This window comes from Cucurbita pepo, chromosome LG01 (assembly GCF_002806865.2).
Source record: "Cucurbita pepo subsp. pepo cultivar mu-cu-16 chromosome LG01, ASM280686v2, whole genome shotgun sequence".
Taxonomy (NCBI): domain Eukaryota; kingdom Viridiplantae; phylum Streptophyta; class Magnoliopsida; order Cucurbitales; family Cucurbitaceae; genus Cucurbita; species Cucurbita pepo.
In genome coordinates, this window is record NC_036638.1 from 2,985,159 (window position 1) to 3,008,055 (window position 22,897).

Below are 22,897 nucleotides of genomic sequence, written 5' to 3' on the forward strand. Positions count from 1 at the left end.
ATATCTTTCTTTTTCAAGAATAAATTGTAAAAGTCAAAATTTGACTATATATATAAACCAAAAATTTTAAAAATATAATTGTTAATATTTTGAAATAAAAAGTCAGACTAAAAATTTTAAGGAATTTACAGGAATAACAACAAAAATATACCGAATAAATTGTGAAAAAAATAAATATAATTTTTACCAAAGCAAAACTAAATATCAGGTAAAAATTCACAAATTAAAACTAAAATAATATAATTTATGTAAATATAATTATTAAAAATTAATTTCAAAACATGTGGAGCATAAACACATGGAAAGTCTTCCAACTTATTATAAAATATTTTAAGTTCAATAATTAGATAGCACAAACCCATTTTGATTTTGTCACCCCAAATAAATAAATTATTTAAATAAATTAATATTTATGTGAAGAAATTTAAATTAAAAAAAAAAAAAAAAAAAAANATTTTTAATTGAAAAGAAAAAAAGAAAAGTATTTACGTTTGGATGGACCGAGTCGTGAAAGTGGAAAAGCCCAAACTCCATTTCTCGCCTCCTCAAAATGCTAAACTCACAGCACTGTCTCCTCAACGCCTCATCGCATCTTTCGCGTTTCCTTCTTTCTCCTTTCCTCACGGCCCTGTCTCTCTAACATCTCCTCCCTTCTCTCTCTCTCCGCGATTTTCCTTCCCATCTTCTGCCCTGTGTTTTCTCTCTCTAAGATCTGTCCTCTCTCTCTCTCTCTCTCTCTCTCTTCTTTCACCATGTGAGTCTGAGCCCTAAAAACCAGCGGCCATGTCTCTTCGCAGATCGTTTCTCTCTCGGAGGTTTTCCTCAAAGTCGTTGTATAGAGTTCCAAATGGTGTAGGAGATGGAATTCTTCGAGTTGCTTCGTCGGAGGTCGAAGATGGCTCTGGTCAGCCCAGCGGCGGCCGGATGCAGTCTGAATCTGCTTGGTCCTCCATGCTACCGGAGCTTCTTCGGGAGATCATTCAGCGGGTTGAGGCTTCTGAGGATAGTTGGCCTAACCGCCAGAACGTTGTTTCGTGTGCTTGTGTCTGTAAGCGTTGGCGGGATATTACTAAGGAGGTCGCCAGGGCCGCCCCTCTTTCCGGGAAAATTACTTTCCCTTCCTGCCTCAAACAGGTATTTCGTGGGATTTTGTTTCGGTAATCATCGAATTTTTTCTTGTTCTTATATTGGTTTTTGAAATTGGATGCAACTCGTTGTTGTTTGGAAGCATTTGCTTCTTCTCGTTCATATGATTCAGTTCTATCTCTTACGTGTTTTCGGTCTTAATTTATTTGAATTACTTTTCGAATTCAACCTGCTACATATTTGGGATCGGTGGATTGGTTTTCCTAACACAGAGTTGGTTTTTGAAAATGTGTTCGTGATTTCCGGGTGGAGTTGAAGGTAGTTGGCGGTTTTCGTTGATTGGTTGAGAATTCTATTTGTTCTCGATGGGGCAAATCCAGATATTTGTTGTATTGAATGATTAATGACATGGGCTTGTTGCATTGATTAACCGAAGTTTACAAATAATTTTTTCATTTTAAGGCTACCATAATTTTTAATTTCTTTCTGAATCTTATCAGAAAGCATAGTCCTATGAATTGAACAAACGTTAATGCATTTAGAATCCTGATGGTATAATTTAAATGTCCGAACGTTCATCTAAATATGTTAATGTCTAATGCAGCCTGGGCCATGCGATCCTCCGCATCAGTGTCTTATAAAAAGGAACAAGAAGACTTCAACATTTTACCTTTATCTTGCCCTTGCACCATGTGAGTAACTTCTTGTGTATTTATTCAATTTGTAGAGGAAAAGGGTAACAACACTGAGATGGGATCTATTTATGTTATCGTCTGACTTAGGAAAGGCCGAAGTTTTTTTGCAGTCGAATTTATTGGTCTATGCAGGCTCCTCTTTCCCCTTTATTCCCTAGGAAAAGAAATTAAATGAAATACATGTTTTTGCAACCCATGAACATGATGGCCATAGTAAGAACTTAAAAAATCTTTTAAGTGGGCTCAACTCTTAATAAGGACTTGCACAGTTACTGATCATAGATAATTTGGTGGAGGGGGGATATATATTCTTTTGAATTTGGGTTCATGATGGAGTGGTATATCTTCTCTTGAGTTTTGGTCCAGGATCATATTTTGATTTGAACATTTCGTATTATAGTTTTCATTAAATAGTGAATCAACTTGAGCATTCTTTTAGGTTTTATGATTTAAATACAACTGATGAGTACCAAGGAATTGAGAATGTAACACTTGGGCCTTGGGTGAATTTTGTTTTTATCTTTGCGTTTCGTAAATGGTTTTTCTTTTCTTGTTCTCTTAAACACTTATTTTGGTGGATGTAATACTTTTTCTTTTTGCAAGTTTTGGTTCATTTATCCACTGTCTTCTGATTTCTTATCCTTTTGTTTTCTTTCTTTGTTACTTTATGTTTATTCCAAAGGACCTGGTCAAGATTAGAAGTGTTTTTTGTCTTCTGTATAAGAATTCTTAGAGACTGGCATGAACAAATAACTAGGCTTATGTTTAACTTGAGTTAGGATTGATTACCATGTGGGTTACTTGGTTTGATTAATTTTTTCTTTCCCTCGCTCACATGAATGAATAATTGACTTTATGAGAAACACCCACCTTTTTAACCTAGGCTTACTCAATGGGTTAAGCTATTACAATTTTGACCAAAAGGTTGGTGATTCAAATCCCACCAAGAGAAATACCGACTTTGATTTTCTTTAACAAAACACAAAATAGAGATGACCATATGAATTGTAGTAAGGTGTTCATGAATTTAACAGACTAAGATTTTTTTTAGTATTATTTTATACATATGGTTTTTTGCATTTAAATTGCAACTTTGTGTCCAGTGTATGACTTGGTGGCCACTGATGACTGACATGTCTTGCCTATCTGTTGTTTGTTATTTTCTTTTAGTAATGGAGGAATTTGTATATGTGGTATTAGCTGATTATGGTTTTTCCCTCCTACCTCTCCAGCATTTACAGATAAGGGAAAATTCCTCTTAGCTGCGCGAAGATATAGGCATGGATCTCATACTGAGTATATAATCTCTCTTGATGGTGAAGACTTATCCCAAGGAAGCAATGCTTATTTGGGGAAGTTAAGGTAAGATATTGTTGTTTAGGAAATTTAAGACGGAACAAATTCTTTATTTTGGTGCATCATACTCTTTGCATCCTGTTTTATATGCTGCTTTCTTTTCTTTTGGATATCTAATATACTAGGAGGCAAGCTAGTTTTTGATGGTGGGAATATCCATGTCTTCAGCCTGATCTTCTTGCTCTCCCACGAGGGACACTGTCATTTTTTTTTTTGAGAATTGCAAGAACCAAAACTATGAAACTATGAGTTTTAGTGGGGTAATGTCCTATAGCCACTTCTTTTTGCCTTATCTTAGTAAAAATCAATCTACCGTGTCTCTGTTTGTGGGTCACTAGTTGTGGCATCTTCTCCTTCGTTTTTTTATTCATTTAAAAAGAACAATAATAACAATTGCTGTTATTTTATGGTTCTAATTTTGTTTGTCAAGTGAAAATTTTAAAGAACATTGGTGATCAAGAGACTTGAAAAGAATTTTTACTGTTATTTTGTGGAATAAGGGCATGTTTTAGAGTGATTTTCGAATGACCAAAATCACTTCTGTCATGCCCAAGTGTAAGATGGACGATAATTACAGAAACATCTATTATTCATGAGAACTCCCAGAGTAAGCTACCTTGATAGATAACTAAATCTCAGACCTCCTTCACGCCTCTATCCCCATCCTCATACATTCTACCCCATTCTTGCCCTCTCTCTCAAACAAGGGCTCTTAGAGCATTGAGTGAGCTATAAGGTGGGCCCTTCTTTTAGTTTTCCTCCCTCTATTGTGGGCTCTCTTTCTGTTTGTGTTTGTACTCTTTTATTTTATTTTTTTCAATAAAAGCTCGGTTCCTGATAAAAGAAGATAAAATAAGATACAGTTCTTGCTGAAAGATAATCCGAGTTCTACCACATGTTTAGTCACTGTTGATAGTTCACATCTAGACTTAGGGAGGATCATTAGTTAACAACTATTTTCTCTTTTTTGTTAATGTGCGAAAAATTATTTCATTGTGTTAGCTATAGGGAAATTTGCAGCTCGAAGTTTGTTGGCACAATTTGTAAACGTAGTAGTATGTCTTTTCCTTGTAATAAAATGCACTAAGTTGTTATCCCATTTTCTGATCCCTTTGCAGCTCCGATTTTCTTGGTACCAATTTTACAATCTATGATAGTCAGCCACCACATAACGGTGCAAAGCCATCAAGCAGTAAATCAAGCCGCCGCTTTGCAAGCAAGCAAATTAGCCCACAAGTTTCTGCAGGGAACTTTGAAGTTGGGCAAGTCTCTTACAAATTTAATCTTTTGAAATCAAGAGGCCCAAGGAGAATGATATGCTCTCTGAAGTGCCCAGTATCAGAAGACACTGGCACCAGCAAACCTTATGAGGACTCGAAGATGAAGAAATCCGAGTCCTTTTCTCCTTCATCTGGGTCGACAATCTTAAGAAACAAGGCCCCTAGATGGCATGAGCACCTGCAATGCTGGTGCTTGAATTTTCACGGTCGGGTGACGGTAGCATCCGTTAAAAACTTTCAACTTGTCGCTGCTGTTGACCATAGCCAGCCAGGAGTTAAAGGGGACGAAGAAACAGTCCTCCTACAGTTCGGAAAGGTAGGCGACGACACCTTTACTATGGATTATAGGCAGCCATTATCAGCTTTCCAGGCTTTCGCCATTTGCCTTACGAGCTTCGGCACGAAGTTGGCATGCGAGTAGTAGTATATTTTACCATTTTTTAAATTAAGAAACCAGGGCTTGATTGAGAAAAAAAAATGGATTTTCTTGTACATGGTGCTATGATTGTGTAATTGGGACCAACTGAAAATGAAGTTGAGAGCAACAAAAACAATATTGTGGTGCTAGCAAGCACTGTGGCTTCTTTAACTCTTCATGTATATGTAATATATAATTCAATGGATGAGAATTGTTAATTCATCTCAATGTTTTTCATTTTGTTGCAGCTCTTTAACTCTACTCATTCCCTAAACTAGTAAATCTTTTAGGTTCTTTTATTTGGGTTTCATTCCTTTTTCTTCCTCATCTTTTAAGTCGTTTTAACTCGACAATAGAATTATAGGTTTGATGGTTGGTTGTTAGGTCTTCGAAAAGTCGCATGTGCAGATGAGAGTGGACGAGCTCCCTTCCCAATTCGTTCTATTTCATCAGATTTGAAATGTGATATGATTACGAGGAAGGGAAAGTAACATCCTTCCAAGAATGAATTTCGATGATTTTTGTCAAGTAGCCTAAATAACTTTATTTTATGTAATTATAAAAAATTATATTTAATTTTACTCAAAATTTTAAATTATATAGTGTTACATTTGTTTATTATTATTTTAGTTTTTATAATTTCTAATTCTATGCTTTATATATTTGAGTTTGTGCATTTTTCTTAAATAAACAATTTATTAATATTTGAATTTGCATTTTTTTTTGGTTGAAAATGATAATTAAAATCTAATTATCTGCCCAAAAAAAAAAAAAAAAATATATATATATATATATATATATATATATATTGTTAGAAAGATTGAAATTTGTACATCAAACTTAAATTTTTAATATTTTATGGACTAAATTTATAATTTAGTAATATTTAGAGTTGGAACTTAAATAACGTTTTATAAAATTAGATAAATTTCTAGATGAAACAGACTTTTTTTTGGGCCCAAACTGAAAAAGGCCGACGGCCCACTAACAGAAAACTCCCCGATCGGCAGAAGCTCCCGGGGAACTCCTCTTTTCTGCAACGAGTTCGTTTCCTGAAGCCGAAGGGGAAACGATGGAATCAAGAAGGCGATCGAAGACGAGGATCGCCATAGTCCACCCAGATCTTGGTATAGGTAAGAGCATATGTTTTATCAACTGATTCAATTGCTGAATTTCGATCAACACCTCTTTTTCATGTTCTGTTGTTTAGTAATTCGTATTTGATCGAATTGATTGATTTGAATTTTGATTTATCGAAGATGATAAAATATTTAATAGCGTGTGAGCGCATTAGGTAGTGTTATGGATTTGGACGTTTAGAGAACTGAGGGATTGCACCGGCACATTATGTGAATTTGATTCTTATTTATGTTGATTGGGGCTGTTTCTCTTTTCTTCTAGGAAGTATGGAATGCTGGCTCATCATTTTGAATTGCTGATGTGTGTTTATGTGTTTGATTGCTATCCATGAAACTGACTCACATCCGTTGAATCGTTGTGCCTTTTTTTTTTATTTCTCTTCAGGTGGTATCTTTCTTACTCTGTTAAGAATACATTGTAAAAATTGAATTGGATTTAGTCCGACAACACAAGTTACTTTTTTTAGCTTGTTATTATTTTTTTCTCCATTTCTTCTTATTGGTTAACACGTTAATCTTCGAGTTACAGGTTGAGAATACATTGAAAAAATATAATTTAACTTAGCTCAAAAACATAAGATTTTGATCCCAGTGGTGATTTAACATACATTTCATCAAAGGGAAGCTATAATCAGTCACCTTTCTTTAGTTGTCTTTTTCCCGTCTGTTTCTGTAGTCTAACAGGTGAAAGTAATGAAGTAAGGTTTCAAAACATCATCCAGAAAACAGAACAAAATCAAGGATGGAATGATAAAGCTGATAACCAGCAAGGAATGATAGAGTTGAGTTGTGCGCATAGAATAGAACTTTTTTTTTTTTTTTTTTTTTTTTTTTTTTTTTTTTTTTTTTTTTTTTTTTTTTNTTTATCCTTTAAAGCAGATGATATTTAAAATTAGAGTCAATCAACAAAAAAAAAAATTCTCCATTCTATGTTTCATGTACTTCTAACTTCGAATCTTCAAAGGTTACTGTCATAGATAGCTATTAACAGAGTATGGTGCATGCAGGTGGAGCTGAGAGGTTGATTGTAGACGCTGCTGTTGAACTTGCTTCTCATGGACATGATGTCCATATTTTTACATCACACCACGACAAAAATCGGTGCTTTGAGGAGACCCTTTCTGGTGTGCTTCACTGCTTTTATCTTCAATGAATCTGATATTGGAAATAATATATCTTTCTACTGATGAAAAGAATTTTGTGCAATTCAAAAAATGGAAATTAGAAAGAACTTATTCTAGTATTTTTGAACTTAAGAAGTCTTAGTCTCAATTTGAACGGGGCAGAATGAGGCATTTGTGTAGGATGAGGCTGTGATAAAGGAATTATATATCTAAGATTGACTCTTGTACTGTGCAAAGGAGACACGTCCATTCTATTCTGAGAAATTTCAACATCCCCGTTTTGCTTCTGTGATTGGTTCTCGTAGTTTCTTCAAATTTCTGCAATAATATTAGTATCACAGCATATCATTCTAATGCATTCATTTTTAATTTCTTCCAGGCACTTTTCCAGTTACTGTGTATGGTGATTTCCTACCTCGCCATATCTTTTACCGCCTCCATGCAGTATGTGCATATCTACGGTGTATTTTTGTCACTCTCTGCATGCTGTTTATGTGGCCATCATTTGATATCATACTAGCAGATCAGGTTTCTGTTGTTGTTCCGCTACTTAAACTGAAAAGGTCATCAAAGGTATGGATCTTTTCCTACTGTTGTTCATACGTCACTTTATCATGGTCGACTAAAGAAGCTGCGTGCTTATCCAGGTTGTATTTTATTGTCATTTTCCGGATCTGTTACTGGCTAAGCACACAACCTTGTTGAGGAGGCTGTATAGAAAACCCATAGACTTAATTGAAGAAATGACGACTGGTTCGGTTTCTGACAATTCATTCTACTTCTTTCAATTCTTATGTTGATTCAATATTACATTCATATACTCTTCAATATTTACATTTATCACTTAACATAATCACAGGAATGGCAGATTTGATACTGGTCAATAGCAAATTTACTGCATCCACTTTTGCCAATACATTCAAACATCTCAATGCGCGAGGAATTCGACCTGCTGTTCTTTATCCAGCGGTCAATATAGATCAGTTTGATGAGCCTCATACTCCGAAGTAACGGACATGTTTGTATATTCTTGTTCCTATGAGTTGATAAACTTTATATTGTGATTTGCAATATGTGTTTTTTCTAAAAAAAATACTGTTATTGTTTTTTATTTTTATTGTATCTCTCTGTTATATTCATTCAATTCTTATAAATTCATTCATGTCAGGTTGAGTTTTCTTTCCATCAACCGTTTTGAAAGGAAGAAAAACATTGAATTAGCTATTTCAGCCTTTGCTAGGCTTGGCACACCTGAAGGAGGCGGCATTCTTCAAGATTACAATGTAGCTGATGTTTCCTTGGTCATTGCTGGTAAGTCTCAACTTTTTTCCCTAGGACTATCATATATTGTGGGGGTGAAACAAATACCTGTTGTTTTGTTGATAAGTGATTCATGGTGGATCATTCTTGATCATAAGTATTGGCAATAGTGTTGTCTCCTATCAAGATTGGGTGTGAATCGAAAAGTTATTAATCTTTGGCTTTAGCGTTGTCTCCCATCAAGTAAGAACGGGGCGTGGACCGTTATTGAAAAGGATGCTTTAAATTTTAATGTTCTACAGAAGTACTTTGCCATTGCAACTGAGTGATTGCTTGCATTTGTTTGGAAAATGTTTTCTTTGTAAAAACCCTTAGTTATACCTTCATTTTGATTACTGCAATAGAATATGATGGGATCTACTTGGAGATTTTACCAATTAGTTTAATACTTCAGCTCTTCTAAACATCAACCCTCAAGTGTAGAATGTCTGTTTAATACGCTCGGACGCTTTATTCTCGATCTTGGTGCTGCTTCATATTAATAATTGACTCAATGAGTTCAAGCTTGATGCAGTCTAAATTACACTATCATATTACTCGATGAATCTATTTTCTGGAGATTATCTGCAGATTACTTTTGTAATTGTACAACTTTTTTAAGCATTTTTTTTTCAAATTGTATTGCAGGAGGCTTCGATAAACGGCTAAGAGAGAACGTCGAATACTTGGAGGAGCTTAAGAATTTAGCTGAAAGAGAAGGTGTATCTGAGCGTGTTACTTTCATCACATCCTGCTCAACACTCGAAAGAAACGCCCTCCTTTCCCAATGTCTCTGTGTCCTCTACACGCCGAAGGTTTGTGTATCGCCCCATTACACAGTCCTAACGAAATCCTATCCTTTGTTCTTACAATAATATGAATTAATGCAGGATGAACACTTCGGCATTGTTCCTTTGGAAGCCATGGCAGCTTACAAGCCTGTTATCGCATGCAACAGTGGGGGTCCAGTTGAAACTATAAAACACGGTGTGACAGGATTTCTCTGTTCGCCTAATCCTCAAGAGTTCGCTCTGGCAATGGCGAAACTCATCCAGGATCCTGGGATGGCAGCGAGAATGGGGAGGGAAGCCCGACAACACACCGTCGAATCTTTCTCTACAAAGATATTTGGCCAGCAACTGAACCAATACCTTGTCGATGGCGCTCAACTCAAGAGAGACTGAAACTACGCATCGGATCAGTAGCAAGTCGATTCACCACTAGGTACTGCACAAACCTTTGAACGCTAACCTATGGATCATAAATTGGTAGAGTCAGACACCATTAACAGATTTTACAGCTTTGTTCTATGTAATATTTATTGTGCACTGTTGGGTCTCAGTAGAAGAAGATATGAATTAGCATCATTTGAGCATGATTTCCTTAGGTTAAGAACTTCATTTAGCGATGTCACAGTAGTTTCCTAGAACTGGAAGATAAATCTTGAGAATTTTGGTTGAGATTTTTAAACGTTTCAGTGGAACATTTAGTTTATGTTTTGGAATTGAACTCGTTTCATTATTTCTTTTTCCAATTATCATATTGCTCTTAATTTTTTTAATTTTTTATTTAAAAGAATCAATGTTTTGCTTGAAAAATGTTCTTCAATGAATGAAATGTTCAAAATTATTCTATTCTATTATGCTACTTAATGGCAAAGATGTTCAACTTAACATTGAAATATTTAAAATTCTATCAGTATTTGAAGATTGAAAATTAAATTATATATTTTTGAAGATGGAAGTTAAATTAAAAAATAATTATTGTTAATTAAAAACCAATAAAAAAATATTTATTTGAATTTAAAAATAAAAATTCCATTATTCTTGTGTGTTCATTTTTCTTTCAATCAAAATATAAAATCACATTGTTTAATTTAAAAATAAAAAAAAGATACAATTGAATATTTTATTAAATACCCAACTCAAAACAGTAAAAATCAAAATTTATAAATATAATTCAAGCATTTAAAAAAAAAAAAAAAAAAAAAAAAAAAAGGGTTCGGTAATTATGGTGTTTGGGCCGGGTATGGGTATCTTGTTGGATCCGGCCCAATTTGGAGCCCTAGAGAAAGTGGAATTCCTTCTTGAAGAGCAAGCAAAGGCAGCAACTAAAGTGACCAATTTCCATTTCCATTTCCATTTCAGCGGAGAGATTCAGAGAAAGAAACTGAAGGAGACGAAGATCGCCATGGATCCGAAGCTAACTGAGGTCTCGCAGAACTTCGAGCGCTTCAAAGCTGCTCTTGTCAGGCACGATTATGATTCTTGTAACAATCTCCTCTGTCAGCTCAAGGTATCGATCTGATTCTAGAACCCTAATGTTTCTTCCAATTACTCATCTGTTCACTGCGGTTTCAGCGTGTTTTCTTTTATTCTTGAGGAGATTGGTTTTTAATGATGCCGTTCAAGTTTCTTAAATCTTTTTTTTTTTTGTTTTTCTTTTTGCAGGTTTTTTTGACTGGATTCAGAAGTCTTCCGCCATTGTTTGAAAATACGCCCAATGCTGTCCATGAACTGACGGTGGCTAGTAAGAATGTCTCGCCATACTATATTTCATAGTTCCGCTGCTCTTATTTGCTGGACTATATTTTTTCCATATGAATAATTTGCTGTCGCTTGGATCTTGCAATACTCAACTGAAGAGAAGACTATAATATATGGTTTATGTATCTTCATAGTAATAGATAGAACTTATATTTGTGTGGGACTTGGTATATTCACTTTTGTGATTAGTGCTGTAAGCTACCACCCGAACTAGAAGCTTAAGCCATGAGATTGAGTAAATTTGACTTCTTGATTCTACAATGGTAAGATTATGATGAGGCTTTGAAAGCATTTTCTATCTTAGAAGTTAGATGACCAATACCATAGTTGATGCAAATTTGGATAAGATTTGAATGAGCTTTTGAAGTAATTTTACTCAGAAGTACAAAATATGACACACGAATGTCATAAGTTGATAAACTATCTAATAGAAGTTGGAGAAAGACGGAAACTACTTGGACATGAATAAATAATATACTTTCTGGATCTTTGAATATTCTGATGTTGGAGTTTTCTATACGAAAAAGTTTATTATCTGTAGGGGACTTGGGTTTTTTTTTCCTTTCCTTCACAGTCGTTTTCTAAATTTAGTTCTTATACAATTTTTGTGTTTATTTGGTGTCTTCAGGGGATATATATGAGCACGCTGTGTTGCTTAGTGTGAAGATTGAGGATCAAGAGGCATTTGAAAGAGATTTCTTCCAATTGAAGCCTTACTACACTGATGCTCGGTGTGTTTCTCTTTCTAAATGAAAGTGAAATTTGAATTCCTAAATCCTGTCCAAAATGATTAAATTGCTTTATTATTATGATATATTACTTGTTTATCTCAGACGGGGAAGAAAATATAAAAATGTTTAGCTTTTTCCTTTTTCAGTTGGTGCCTTTGGTTTGTTTTTCTTCCTGAGATTCTTGGAAAAGTTATGCCAATTGCCAAGATTTAAATGATTTATACTCATTTGCGAGCCTGGGGATGGTGTAGTGAGATAAAGAGAAGAAAAGTATAGATATAAGTGGAGTTCTATTGAGCAACTTGATTCTTTGTTAATTTGAAGTGAAATTTCATCAAAGACTAAAGCTACGTATAGATATTATTTGCAAATATAATTTTCTTAGTTGGTCACTATTAGGTAGTTTACATCATATTATTATCTTTCCTTCTTTCATGTAAATGAGTTAATCTAATTAAACTGAACTGCTTTGGCGAGAAAATCATCTGAAAATGAACTGCAGCAGAGTAACAAATGGGTCCTAACTTATCAGGAAAGCATATTCTGAGTTCTCTTGAGGTCCAAAACTGATGTATCTGATTTTAGCCTGAGCTTCCTGTGTTTTAATCTAGCATTTTACGCGATTGCCGTATTGAGATTAACTTGATGTTATCTTGTGTTTGAACTTCTGGGTACAATTTTTTCTCATGAGAGTTTTTTTTTTTGGATCAGTAACCTCCTTCCACCATCCCCTCAGGAGTATCCAATCTTGGGTCTCAACCTTTTGAGGCTTCTTGTGCAGAATAGAATTGCAGAATTCCATACTGAACTTGAACTTCTTTCCACCTCTGCTTTGGAGAGCCCATGCATTAAACATGCTGTGGAGCTTGAACAATCTTTCATGGAAGGTGCTTACAACCGTGTGTTGAGTGCTCGACAGACTGTGCCACACGAAACTTTTGGTTATTTCATGGACCTCCTTGCAAAGACTGTAAGGTAACTCATCTAAATAAGGTCTCTAACTAATATAATGATAGATGATAAATCCCACGTCCTTCCAAGTGTTTGCCAAATTCTCTCTCTCGGGTCGCTGACAAGTAGCTGTTCCATTTCATTCTTAATTTTTTTTTTTTGAGACAACATACATTTCATTCATAATTTATGTCTTTCCTGTCACTTCCAGAGATGAAATAGCTGGTTGCAGTGAGAAGGCATATGATTATCTTTCTATAAGCGATGCACGCCAAATGCTGCTGTTTTCCTCTGACAAAGAACTTTTGGAATATGTCAAGGAGGTAAGCTCTGTTTGATGCATTTAATCCTCGATAATCTGCTTTCTCACTAGCAAGTTTTAGATATAGATGAAAGTTGTCTTTTCGCTGAATACTTCTCTTGACTAACCTCTTGCATGAAGGTTATAAGTACTAAGAGAGTTTCCACGAACTATTTCATGTCTTATTCTTCACATGTTTTCACAATGCACCTGTTGATTACGATCTGTTGTTTCGATGCAGGAGCATCCCGAGTGGGAGATAACAAATGGCGTTGTATATTTCCAGAAGGCGAAAGAATCTGCACCTTGCAAGGAAATACCTTCTCTTCAACTCATCAACCAAACGCTCAGTTACGCAAGGGAGTTGGAGCGGATTGTATGAACCAACCAAGCTAGCAGCTTTTCACCATTGCTATCTGCTGCTTTTCAACATGCCAAGGTTGATAGTTATCCCTCACCCTCTTATGATCTTTATGGGATTTTTCCATACGACATTGTTATTTTTAGTGACATTGAGTCGGATTTTTGTCGATTTATCTTGGCATTTACATTCTCGTGAGATGATCGTCATTGCATTTGTTATCTTCTAAGTGTTTGTTTACAATTACATATTGTCGCGCATAGTAAGATCGAATGACTTGGAAGTCGTTATTGTTTGATTACTGCTATGGTGTGGGATGTAGATTAAAAAAGGTTTCGAACACTTGAAATGCACACACACAACTTTTTTATGTTACCCATAGTTTTGTCCAATTCAAATATAGACCAGATGAATTTGTCACAGTTTTGCAACTTTATAACTACCACTACTATATTTAAAAAAGCTACTTATTAAAATAATGTTATTAAAAAAGGAGCTATTTATTAAAACCAAATGGACGGAGGAATTAAATATAAATGAAGTGCAATTTGTTAATTGGGGGCCGTGGCGGAGGGAGTGGCGGCGGCGGCGGCGGCGCGCCGAGTTGTGGGGAGTGAGGGCGGCCCCCATGACTCCGGAAGCTTCACAAGGTGTGTCAAATCCGTACAAGTTGTGCCCTTCATTGTCAGCCTCGAATATTTCAAAATCCCTTTTGGCTTACAACTTTATTTATTTATTTTGGAATTTGAATCTTTTCTATGCTTTTTACCATTTTGTGCCATTAAAAAACCCAAATTGCTATGGTCCCCTTTTCTAATATTATTTGTTTTTCTCACTTTAATATCAGTTCTAATGTAAAACTAATTTGAGATTTGTATCTCGTTAAAAATGAGAATATCTAGAGAGAGTTCGAGATATATTTGGAAAAACAATTAAAAAAATACAAAACAACAGCTTTCTGAATTAAAAATAAAAATCTCGCACGTGAAATTTGAATGTTTCGATAAAAACTTTCTAGCTCCACCTCCATTGTCTCATCAAGTTTATACAACATCGAAAACTAAACCTACATAAGTTATCAAACAATGACCAAGAAAATCGTCCAATAGAATCCTTACTTTGAAATAGCTCGGATCCTTGTTGGTTTGTCTTAAATTCAATAAACTAATTGAGTCATTTCTCCCGTAAATTAATATTACTTATTTTATTTTAGTTGATGTGTTAAGTATTCATTAGACTCAATTTATTCTAAATTTAAGCCGACCATAAATTTTACTATTTTTAATTATGATTTTTTATAAGCTTGTATTTTGAAATGGTCAATTAATTAACTTATTAATGTTGTGTTTATCACCAACACTTGGAAAACGATGCTAGGTTGACAAAATTATATAAACAATTTTTTAAGAAATACCATTAAATATTTATTGGCGTATTAATTTCTATATTAATATATTATGCCCTTTTCCATCAAAATTTCTTACTCTTTTTTAAAATACATTTGACAATATTTTACTAATTAATTGATTAAATAATTTTAAGTTATTAGATAATAAAATAAAAATATATCTTTTTCGATTCCATCTGGAATGGTTTGTTCCTCTATATTTGACCTTTTTAATAAATGTCAACTACATAACTTTCTAAAATTTTCCAACGTTGGATTATTTTAATATAACTATTCGAAAATTCAATAATAAGTAATTTTTGTTATTAGTATGAAAATTGAATTAAACCCTTTTTAATTAATTAAGTTACGATCTTTTGAATGATAAACTTGTACGCCTTAAACTGTTTCATTTGAATTAAATTTTTTTATCGTTTAGTCGCACTTTTATAAAATTAATTTGAAAGAGCGTTTAATTAAAACAATAGAAAATTAAAAGAAAAATGTATAACGTTATCATATTTAAAAAAAATATTTTTATATGCCTTACAATTTTTTTTTTTTGCAAGTAATTTAATTCTAAATATATTTTTAATATTGTAATCAAATTCTAAAAATTTATTTACCATTTTAAGATAATATCCCATTATTTTTTTTTTGAAATTTCAATAATAGATCAAACTTTAAGTTAAATTACGAATTTGGTCGGTACGTTATTGAAAAATTTAGAATTTAGTCCTTATAGTTTGATAAAATTATCATAAATAGTCCATTTATACAACGATTTTATCAAATCACAAACACAAAATTTTAAATTTTAAATTTATATAGTCCAAATTTTAATTTCTTCAAAATTACGGGACCAAATTTATAATTAAGAAGTTGAAATAGAATCCATCCTCCAATAATAAAGATTCTTTGCCATAATATTGGAATATTCCTTGTTCGAATCTTCTCCATAAATATTGGATTCCATAGAGAAAAAGTCATAAACTTTAATCAATGTCAAATCACACACCAAAATATTTGCTTAATATTTATTATTATTTTTTAATTTATTTACAAATTATTCCTTTGGAAAATTTCCCATCCTTACAGTCACACCCTCCAAATCAAATTATTCTCTACATCATTTAATAAATAATATAAATTCATTAAGGATATTGAGAATTTACATCTCTACCCTTCAACAACAAGATATTATTATTTTTATTCAATTTCTTCATTTATATTTTATTATTTGTTCGAAAAAGAAATAAAATTAGCTAAATTATTTTATAATTCTTATATTTTGATTTTCTAGAAATAAAATAAAATAAAAGACATAATTTTATCAAATATTTATTTATTTATTTTCATAATATTTAAAAAATATCTTAAAATAAAATAAATATTATCGTAAAATTATTAGAAGTTCGGGGATCAAAAGTGTAAATTTTATAATGTTCGAGGACCGAACATAATAAATATTCTTCTTGAGGATAGGGATGAAAACCCTAAAACCAATCGACAGCCACAGATCCTTGGAGCTTTCCAATAAAACAGGAAAAAAAAAAAAAAAAAAAAAAAAAAAAAANAAAAAAAAAAAAAAAAAAAAAAACACAAAGTCAAGAGGAAAATTATATAGAAATAAAATGATGGGAACCATGAAAAGTACCCTTCAACTTGAGGAGACAAGTAGCCTGTTTCTTAAATCAAACAAAATACAAAATAAATATCTTTGAAAAACTCGCTAAATTCCATTCGATTTCTTTTGTGGATAATGATTACGTCGTAATGTTCGGGATTTAGAATCCGAATTCAACACCCAGTGACTCCTATATTTCTCTGTATCCTCTACAATATGATCATATTACTTACTCCCTGGTGCTAAAATTGAAAACTATCTCCCCAGACCAACACGAGTTGTTCCAGTATATCTTGTCCTCAATTACATGGACGTCACACTAATCTAAGGGCTCAACTTGTCCAGCAAAGATCAATTCCATCTGGGTTTGGTTTGAAACTCCCGACTTCAATCTCAAATTACGACTGTAACCCCAATTACAATTAGATTTTTTTAGTGATACCGAGACAGAGATTTGAAGTACACACTTGAGCATTGAAGTGTATTTATGCACCTTCTTCATGATCCAACGATCCAAATTCAATATCAACACTTTACACGCTCTCATTATACTAATTAAATAATTAATTATGCGAATGTCACTAACAAATAAATTAAAAATTTCCCATTATTCCAAAAGTAAAGTATATTAATTAATTTTGGAAAAAAAAAATAATGGGGTAGGCAGCTTTGTTATTTGATAATTAAACACATTTGTCTTCATTAAGAGAAAATTAAAAATATTAATTAAAAATATTGGCAATGTACAATGGAGGGAGCGCCCCAATCCAACTTGCTTCAATTAGACTTTGTATTAAAAGTCAATTAACAAATAATTATATTCTATAATCTCAAACTAATCTTTATTGTTAATGCTAACAACTTTTCCAAAAATATAAAATTAATTAATTTTTTTCATTAAAAAACAATATAAACCAACTAATTATTGTTGTTTTTGTCTTGTCTTTTTCCTATATATAATTGCAAATAATAATAATAAAAAATATAAAAATATAAAAATATAAAAATAAAAAAGATGATGATGCAAGACAAAAGTCCAATTAGCTAAAAAAAATAAAAATAAAAATAAAAAAAATAGTAAATTTAATATAATGCTGTATGACATTGGATTTACACATTGTACCATTATATTTTTTAAAGTAGACCACTTCACTAACCCACATGCTTAATTATTGCAATTATCCATTTATTTATTTATTTTTTGTTTATTTAATGGAAGTACAAAAGTTATTTTTTTAATTAATAATAATCACAAGCTATTGAATTTTTGTTGACCTCGATTATAAAAATTAAACAAAAACCCACCTAATTTTTAGAATTATTGGTGTTTAATACATTTTATAAACCCCCGTTGATTTACTCGAGACAGAACAAGTTCATCGTTAGTAGATATTGTCGATATTGTCTATTTTTTGCTGTTATGTATCGTTGTTAGCTTCACACTAAGAGATTTGTGCCCGAATGCTTCGTTTCTCTCTTCAACTGATGTAAAATCTTACATACGAGTTTTTCATTTTTAATTGTTTAATTGTCGAACCATCATTTATAAGTTTTTGCATTATTAATTATTTGAGCTCACGAGCTTTTCAACATATAACAAAATCAAGTAAAAAAAATTTCTTGATTAGATTTTGATATCAACATCACACCACTTTATTGATCGTTCATTTCATTCGTTCATTCGAACACGAAGAACGGATAATAGGTTTGCTAAAACGCTATAAAATTCAAAGCATAAAGGGTGTTTTGAGTTTTAAAAGTCTCTTTCTCAAGCAGACAACATGGAATCAAGGCAATGAATGGTACTCACTTTCGACCATCCTGACGTACAAAGCCTTTCATTAGTTGTTGAACGATGAAATTAGCGATAGAATTTGGAAGATGTATATAATTAAAGTGAAGGGTACTTTTTGCTTTTTGATTTTTGATTCTTGTAATCACAGTATTATATAGATTTCTCCATTTTTCACTAAAAAGCTCTGAATTTGTTGATACAAAAAGTATGGGAAGTAGAGTAGCGATTGTGGTAGTGGGTTGCAACACGGAATCAAATCTGTTTATTTTATCCAAAAACTCTCATATAATCCAACTTCAACTACTCGTTTTTGGATTCCATGGAATCACACTCCCAAAACAATCCCTACCTCTCCCTCTCCTCTTCCCTTCTTCTTCTTCTTCTTCTTCTTCTACTTCATCGTTTTCCTCTCAAACTAGTTTCAGATCCTTAGAACCCTAAGATTTGGAGCTGTAAATCCATTATCTCCTCGCCATGACCGAGCCCAAGCCCGATTCCGATCACATATCTTCGTTTTTCCCTAAATCGCACCGTTCCGGTGCCGACGACCGGAACCCACTTATGGATTTCGATCTCGATTTGGATATTCCTTGGCCGTTGGATCAAACCCCTTTGTTTTCAACTTCCGATCATCTTGCTTCGCCTCTTTGGGCCTTCTCTGAAGCCGATGATGGCGACGATTCCAAATTTGCTGCCTATGCTTGCTCTGTTCTTGGTGAGCTTCGATTCTACTTTGCGTTTGTTTTTACCGCTTTTTGTCTAATTTGTTATTTGGTGGATTTTGATTTTGATTTTGATTTTGATTTAACTGAATGGTTCTTGTGATTTGAGAAGTGGATCGTCTTCTCATAAGGGTTGAAATCGAAACACCTTTTTTAGGTTTGTTTCTTTGACTGTTTGAGTGCGTTTTTGGACTTGTTTTCTTCAAATTTCTTTAATGAATCAGTGAGGTTTTGAATGGCTTGGTGTTTATGCCATTTAAGAACAAGGAACGAAGGCTACTATGGGATTGAAAGCCTGAATCAATATTTTTTCATCCTGTTTTGGTATATGTTTGATTATTCTTCAGATATATGATTCTGTATGGTGTTTCTGGATGCTGGTTTTCTGTCAGTTTCAATCTTGTCATCTTGAGTTGATATTGTGTTCTTTGATTTAGTTAGAAGGATTCTTTTCCATTTAAAATGGCTTAACTGTACAGCTGAGAGCAGGTACTTCCAATTTGAATTCGGTACCGCAAAAGCCGATCGAGAATCACAAGTTTAAGATTCTTCCCGTTCCATCCGAGAATCCAGATGGGTATTGCTTGATCAAGGAAAAAATGGCGCAAGCTCTTCGGTACATTAAGGATTTGTCCGACCAGCAAGTTCTAGCTCAGGTTTGGGCACCTGTAAAGAATGGTGACAAGGTTGTACTTTCGACTTCCGGGCAACCGTTTGTTCTTGATACGCAGAGCAACGGGCTTCATCGGTATAGGTTGGTCTCTTTGACGTATATGTTCTCTTTGGACACTGAGTTGGATGGATCTCTCGGTCTCCCTGGTCGTGTTTTTCAACAAAAGTTGCCTGAATGGACTCCAAATGTGCAGTATTACTCGAGCAAGGAGTATTCACGACTTAGGCATGCTCTTGATTATAATGTTCAGGGAACTTTGGCTTTGCCTGTTTTCGACCCTTCGGGGCAGTCTTGTCTTGGTGTTCTCGAGCTAATCATGACTTCACCGAGGATCAATTATGCACCTGAGGTGGACAAAGTCTGTAAAGCTTTGCAGGTTTGAGTTCTCTTCCATTTGTTGAATTACTCGAGTGTTGTCTGGATCTTGATTGTATTGGACGAAGCATATGTCGTGTTTACCGATCATAAACGTTTTTGCTCATTTTATAGATCTCTTTTCCTGCAGGCTGTTAATCTAAAAAGTTCAGAGATTTTGGATCGTCCGAATATCCAGGTCACTTTTGCATTCCGAAAGATGAATATTGTATAGCTTGTTCTTTTTCGCTCGTTCTCACGTATACATACTTCGCAATGCTTTCAGATTTGCAACGAAGGCCGACAGAATGCGCTGGCTGAAATCTTGGCTGTACTCACCGTTGTTTGTGAAACCCATAACTTACCATTGGCTCAAACCTGGGTTCCGTGCAGGCACCGAAACGTGCTCGCCAATGGTGGAGGTTTGAAGAAAAGCTGTACTAGCTTTGATGGTAGTTGTATGGGACGGATCTGTATGTCTGCAACTGAAGTAGCATCCTATGTTGTTGATGCTCACAAGTGGGGTTTTCGTGAGGCGTGTTTAGAACACCATTTACAAAAGGGTCAAGGGGTGTCGGGGAGAGCGTTTTCGTCTCACAGCTCGTGTTTTTGTGGAGACATCACTCAATTCTGCAAGAACGAATACCCTTTGGTACACTACGCACTCATGTTCGGATTAAAAAGCTGTTTTTCGATATGCTTACGGAGCAAGTTTACTGGAGACGACGAGTACATTCTAGAATTCTTTCTGCCACCGAGCCTCGTTGATTATCAGGAACAAAAGACTTTGTTGGGTGCAATGATGGCAACAATGAAGCAGCATTTCTACACTCTCAAAGTTGCCTCTGGAATCAAACTCGAGGAAGGTGGAATTGTCGAAGTCGTTCAAGCATCAAGAAACGGAGGGTTCGAATCAAGACTTGAATGTATTCATATTCCACCCGAGTCTGATGCCATGCCGAACACGGGAGAGGTAGTTGCCTTAGAAACATTACAACAACGTTCTTTAATGGTTCACGATGCCCCAAAGGACGAAAACAATACTGTTCGGGACAGGGAAAGCGACAACCCCGTTCCTTGTGTCCAGAAGGAAGTGAAAAAAACGTCCAAAAGGAAGCGTGGAAAAGCCGAGAAGTCGATTAGTCTGGACGTTCTTCAACAATATTTTGCTGGTAGTCTTAAGGATGCTGCTAAAAGCCTTGGCGGTATGTTCTTCATTCTGCATTTTAATTTCATGAAAGCTATGCTTGCATATCTATATGAACACTTTTTTTCACTTCGACAGTTTGTCCGACAACAATGAAGCGTATCTGTAGGCAACACGGGATCTCACGGTGGCCATCTCGAAAGATCAATAAGGTGAATCGCTCTCTTTCAAAGCTAAAACGCGTCATCGATTCCGTTCAAGGGAATGAAGGAACTTTTGGAATGTCTTCTCTTGCTACAAGTCCACTTCCTGTTGCAGTTAGTTCGAGTTCTCATCCGTTAACTCCGGACGGGTCGAATCAAAATTTTTTTTTTGCTTCTCAACCCTCTGATCCTCAACGTAAAGAAACGAACACCTCAGAAGCACAGACAAACAACACCCAGGCTAGACTGAAAGATCAATTACACAGGGGAGTGTCGAACCCGGAAGAACTGTTTCACGAGCAGAATGGATCTCTAATGAAGCTCGGAAATGGCTTCAACAATTTTAGAACAGGAAGCGGATCTCGGGACGAGAGCACCGGGACACCTACATCTCATGGTTCTTGCCAAGGTAGTCCTGCAAATGAGAGTAATCCCCTTTCTATTCACCACCAAGAACAATGTGTAAGAAGAGGCTCTCCTGAAGCAGCAGCCTTCCATCCAATCGACAAACCGAACACATCGACACGTGCTTGTCCAGTTCCCGATACGCTTCTGACGGTTGAGCCGAAGGAACCATTTGGAGGAATGCTGATTAAGGATGCAGGAAGCTCTAAGGACTTAAAAAATCTTTGCACTTCGGTTGCCGATGCCGTTCTCGACGATCAAGTACCTAAATTTTGTTGGCCCAGACCTTCTGATATAGCTATGAGACAACCTATGGAGTCTGTTTGTCACACAGTCCCTCATATATCAGCAAGGCAAGAACCAAGTAGAATGACTATCAAGGCCACTTATAAGGACGATATCATTCGGTTTCAAATTTCCACGTGCACCGGTATTGTGGAGTTACGAGAGGAAGTAGCAAAGAGATTGAAACTAGACGTCGGTACGTTCGATATCAAATACATGGACGACGATCGTGAATGGGTTCTTACTGCTTGCGACGCAGACTTACAAGAGTGTGTAGATATCTCAAAAGCATCAGGTAGCAACATAATAAGATTGTTGGTTCATGATTTATCTGTCAATCTTGGGAGTTCTTGTGAGAGTACTAGGGAGTGACGATCGATCGGGTTGTAGATATCGATAATCCGTCGACTTCCCATCTCCATAAACTGTATTTCTAGCATTAGGATGTGAAGATTTAGATGTAGGTATTGATATTATTTCGCTCGAACTGTATAAATTTTTTCATGTGAATTGTATTGATTCTCCTCTCAAGGTTTTTAAACGCGGTCTATTAGGGCGATGTTTTCACACCCTTGTAAGGAATGTTTCATTTTCCTCTCCAACTAATGTGAGATTTCACGACCCATCCCCTTGGAGCCAACGTCCTTGTTGGCACACCCTCGGTGTTTGACTTTGATACCATTTGTAACCGTTTAGACCCACATTACCTGGTGTCTGGCTCTGATACGTCTGATACCATTTGTAACCGTTCAAGCCCACCGCTAGCAAATATTATCATTTTCGAGTTCATACTCTTATGAAATGCTTCGTTTTTTTTTTCTCCAACCAACGTGGAATCTCACCATGCATATTCCATATTAACTCATGTAATTTTATTTATTTATTTATTTATGCATCATAATAATTTTTTTGAAATATATTAATTAAATTATAATATATATATATATATATATATATATATATATATATATATATATATATATATATATATATATATATATATATATATATA

General features: G+C 34.6%; 4 protein-coding genes across 5 annotated transcripts; all 4 read left to right on the forward strand.

The window, feature by feature from the left end:
- The first annotated feature begins 615 nt into the window (after window positions 1–615).
- LOC111811931 (tubby-like F-box protein 7) lies at window positions 616–5,063 on the forward strand. Its single transcript, XM_023699005.1, has 5 exons — window positions 616–664; window positions 719–1,134; window positions 1,691–1,778; window positions 3,014–3,143; window positions 4,256–5,063. Exons 2-5 carry the CDS (start codon window positions 784–786, stop codon window positions 4,836–4,838), a joined length of 1,152 nt encoding a protein of 383 aa, XP_023554773.1. The 5' UTR covers window positions 616–664; window positions 719–783; the 3' UTR covers window positions 4,839–5,063.
- A 785-nt stretch (window positions 5,064–5,848) lies between these two features.
- On the forward strand, window positions 5,849–9,901 carry LOC111781399 (alpha-1,3/1,6-mannosyltransferase ALG2). Its single transcript, XM_023661964.1, has 8 exons — window positions 5,849–5,968; window positions 6,982–7,098; window positions 7,478–7,671; window positions 7,746–7,851; window positions 7,958–8,105; window positions 8,267–8,409; window positions 9,046–9,212; window positions 9,288–9,901. Exons 1-8 carry the CDS (start codon window positions 5,908–5,910, stop codon window positions 9,579–9,581), a joined length of 1,230 nt encoding a protein of 409 aa, XP_023517732.1. The 5' UTR covers window positions 5,849–5,907; the 3' UTR covers window positions 9,582–9,901.
- A 599-nt stretch (window positions 9,902–10,500) lies between these two features.
- Window positions 10,501–13,588, forward strand: LOC111779805 (26S proteasome non-ATPase regulatory subunit 8 homolog A-like). Its single transcript, XM_023659963.1, has 6 exons — window positions 10,501–10,692; window positions 10,848–10,926; window positions 11,572–11,674; window positions 12,386–12,649; window positions 12,837–12,948; window positions 13,168–13,588. Exons 1-6 carry the CDS (start codon window positions 10,588–10,590, stop codon window positions 13,306–13,308), a joined length of 804 nt encoding a protein of 267 aa, XP_023515731.1. The 5' UTR covers window positions 10,501–10,587; the 3' UTR covers window positions 13,309–13,588.
- Window positions 13,589–18,245: 4,657 nt separating this feature from the next.
- LOC111796397 (protein NLP6-like) lies at window positions 18,246–22,426 on the forward strand. Of its 2 annotated transcripts, none has more exons than XM_023679038.1 (5): window positions 18,246–18,811; window positions 19,308–19,867; window positions 19,997–20,044; window positions 20,132–21,050; window positions 21,131–22,426. In XM_023679038.1, the coding sequence occupies exons 1-5, from the start codon at window positions 18,571–18,573 to the stop codon at window positions 22,255–22,257; spliced, it is 2,895 nt and encodes a 964-aa protein (XP_023534806.1). In that variant the 5' UTR covers window positions 18,246–18,570; the 3' UTR covers window positions 22,258–22,426. The 2 variants fall into 2 exon arrangements, with proteins under 2 accessions (XP_023534806.1, XP_023534807.1); XM_023679039.1 differs by having other exon boundaries at window positions 18,643–18,811; window positions 19,298–19,867.
- Window positions 22,427–22,897: the final 471 nt, after the last annotated feature.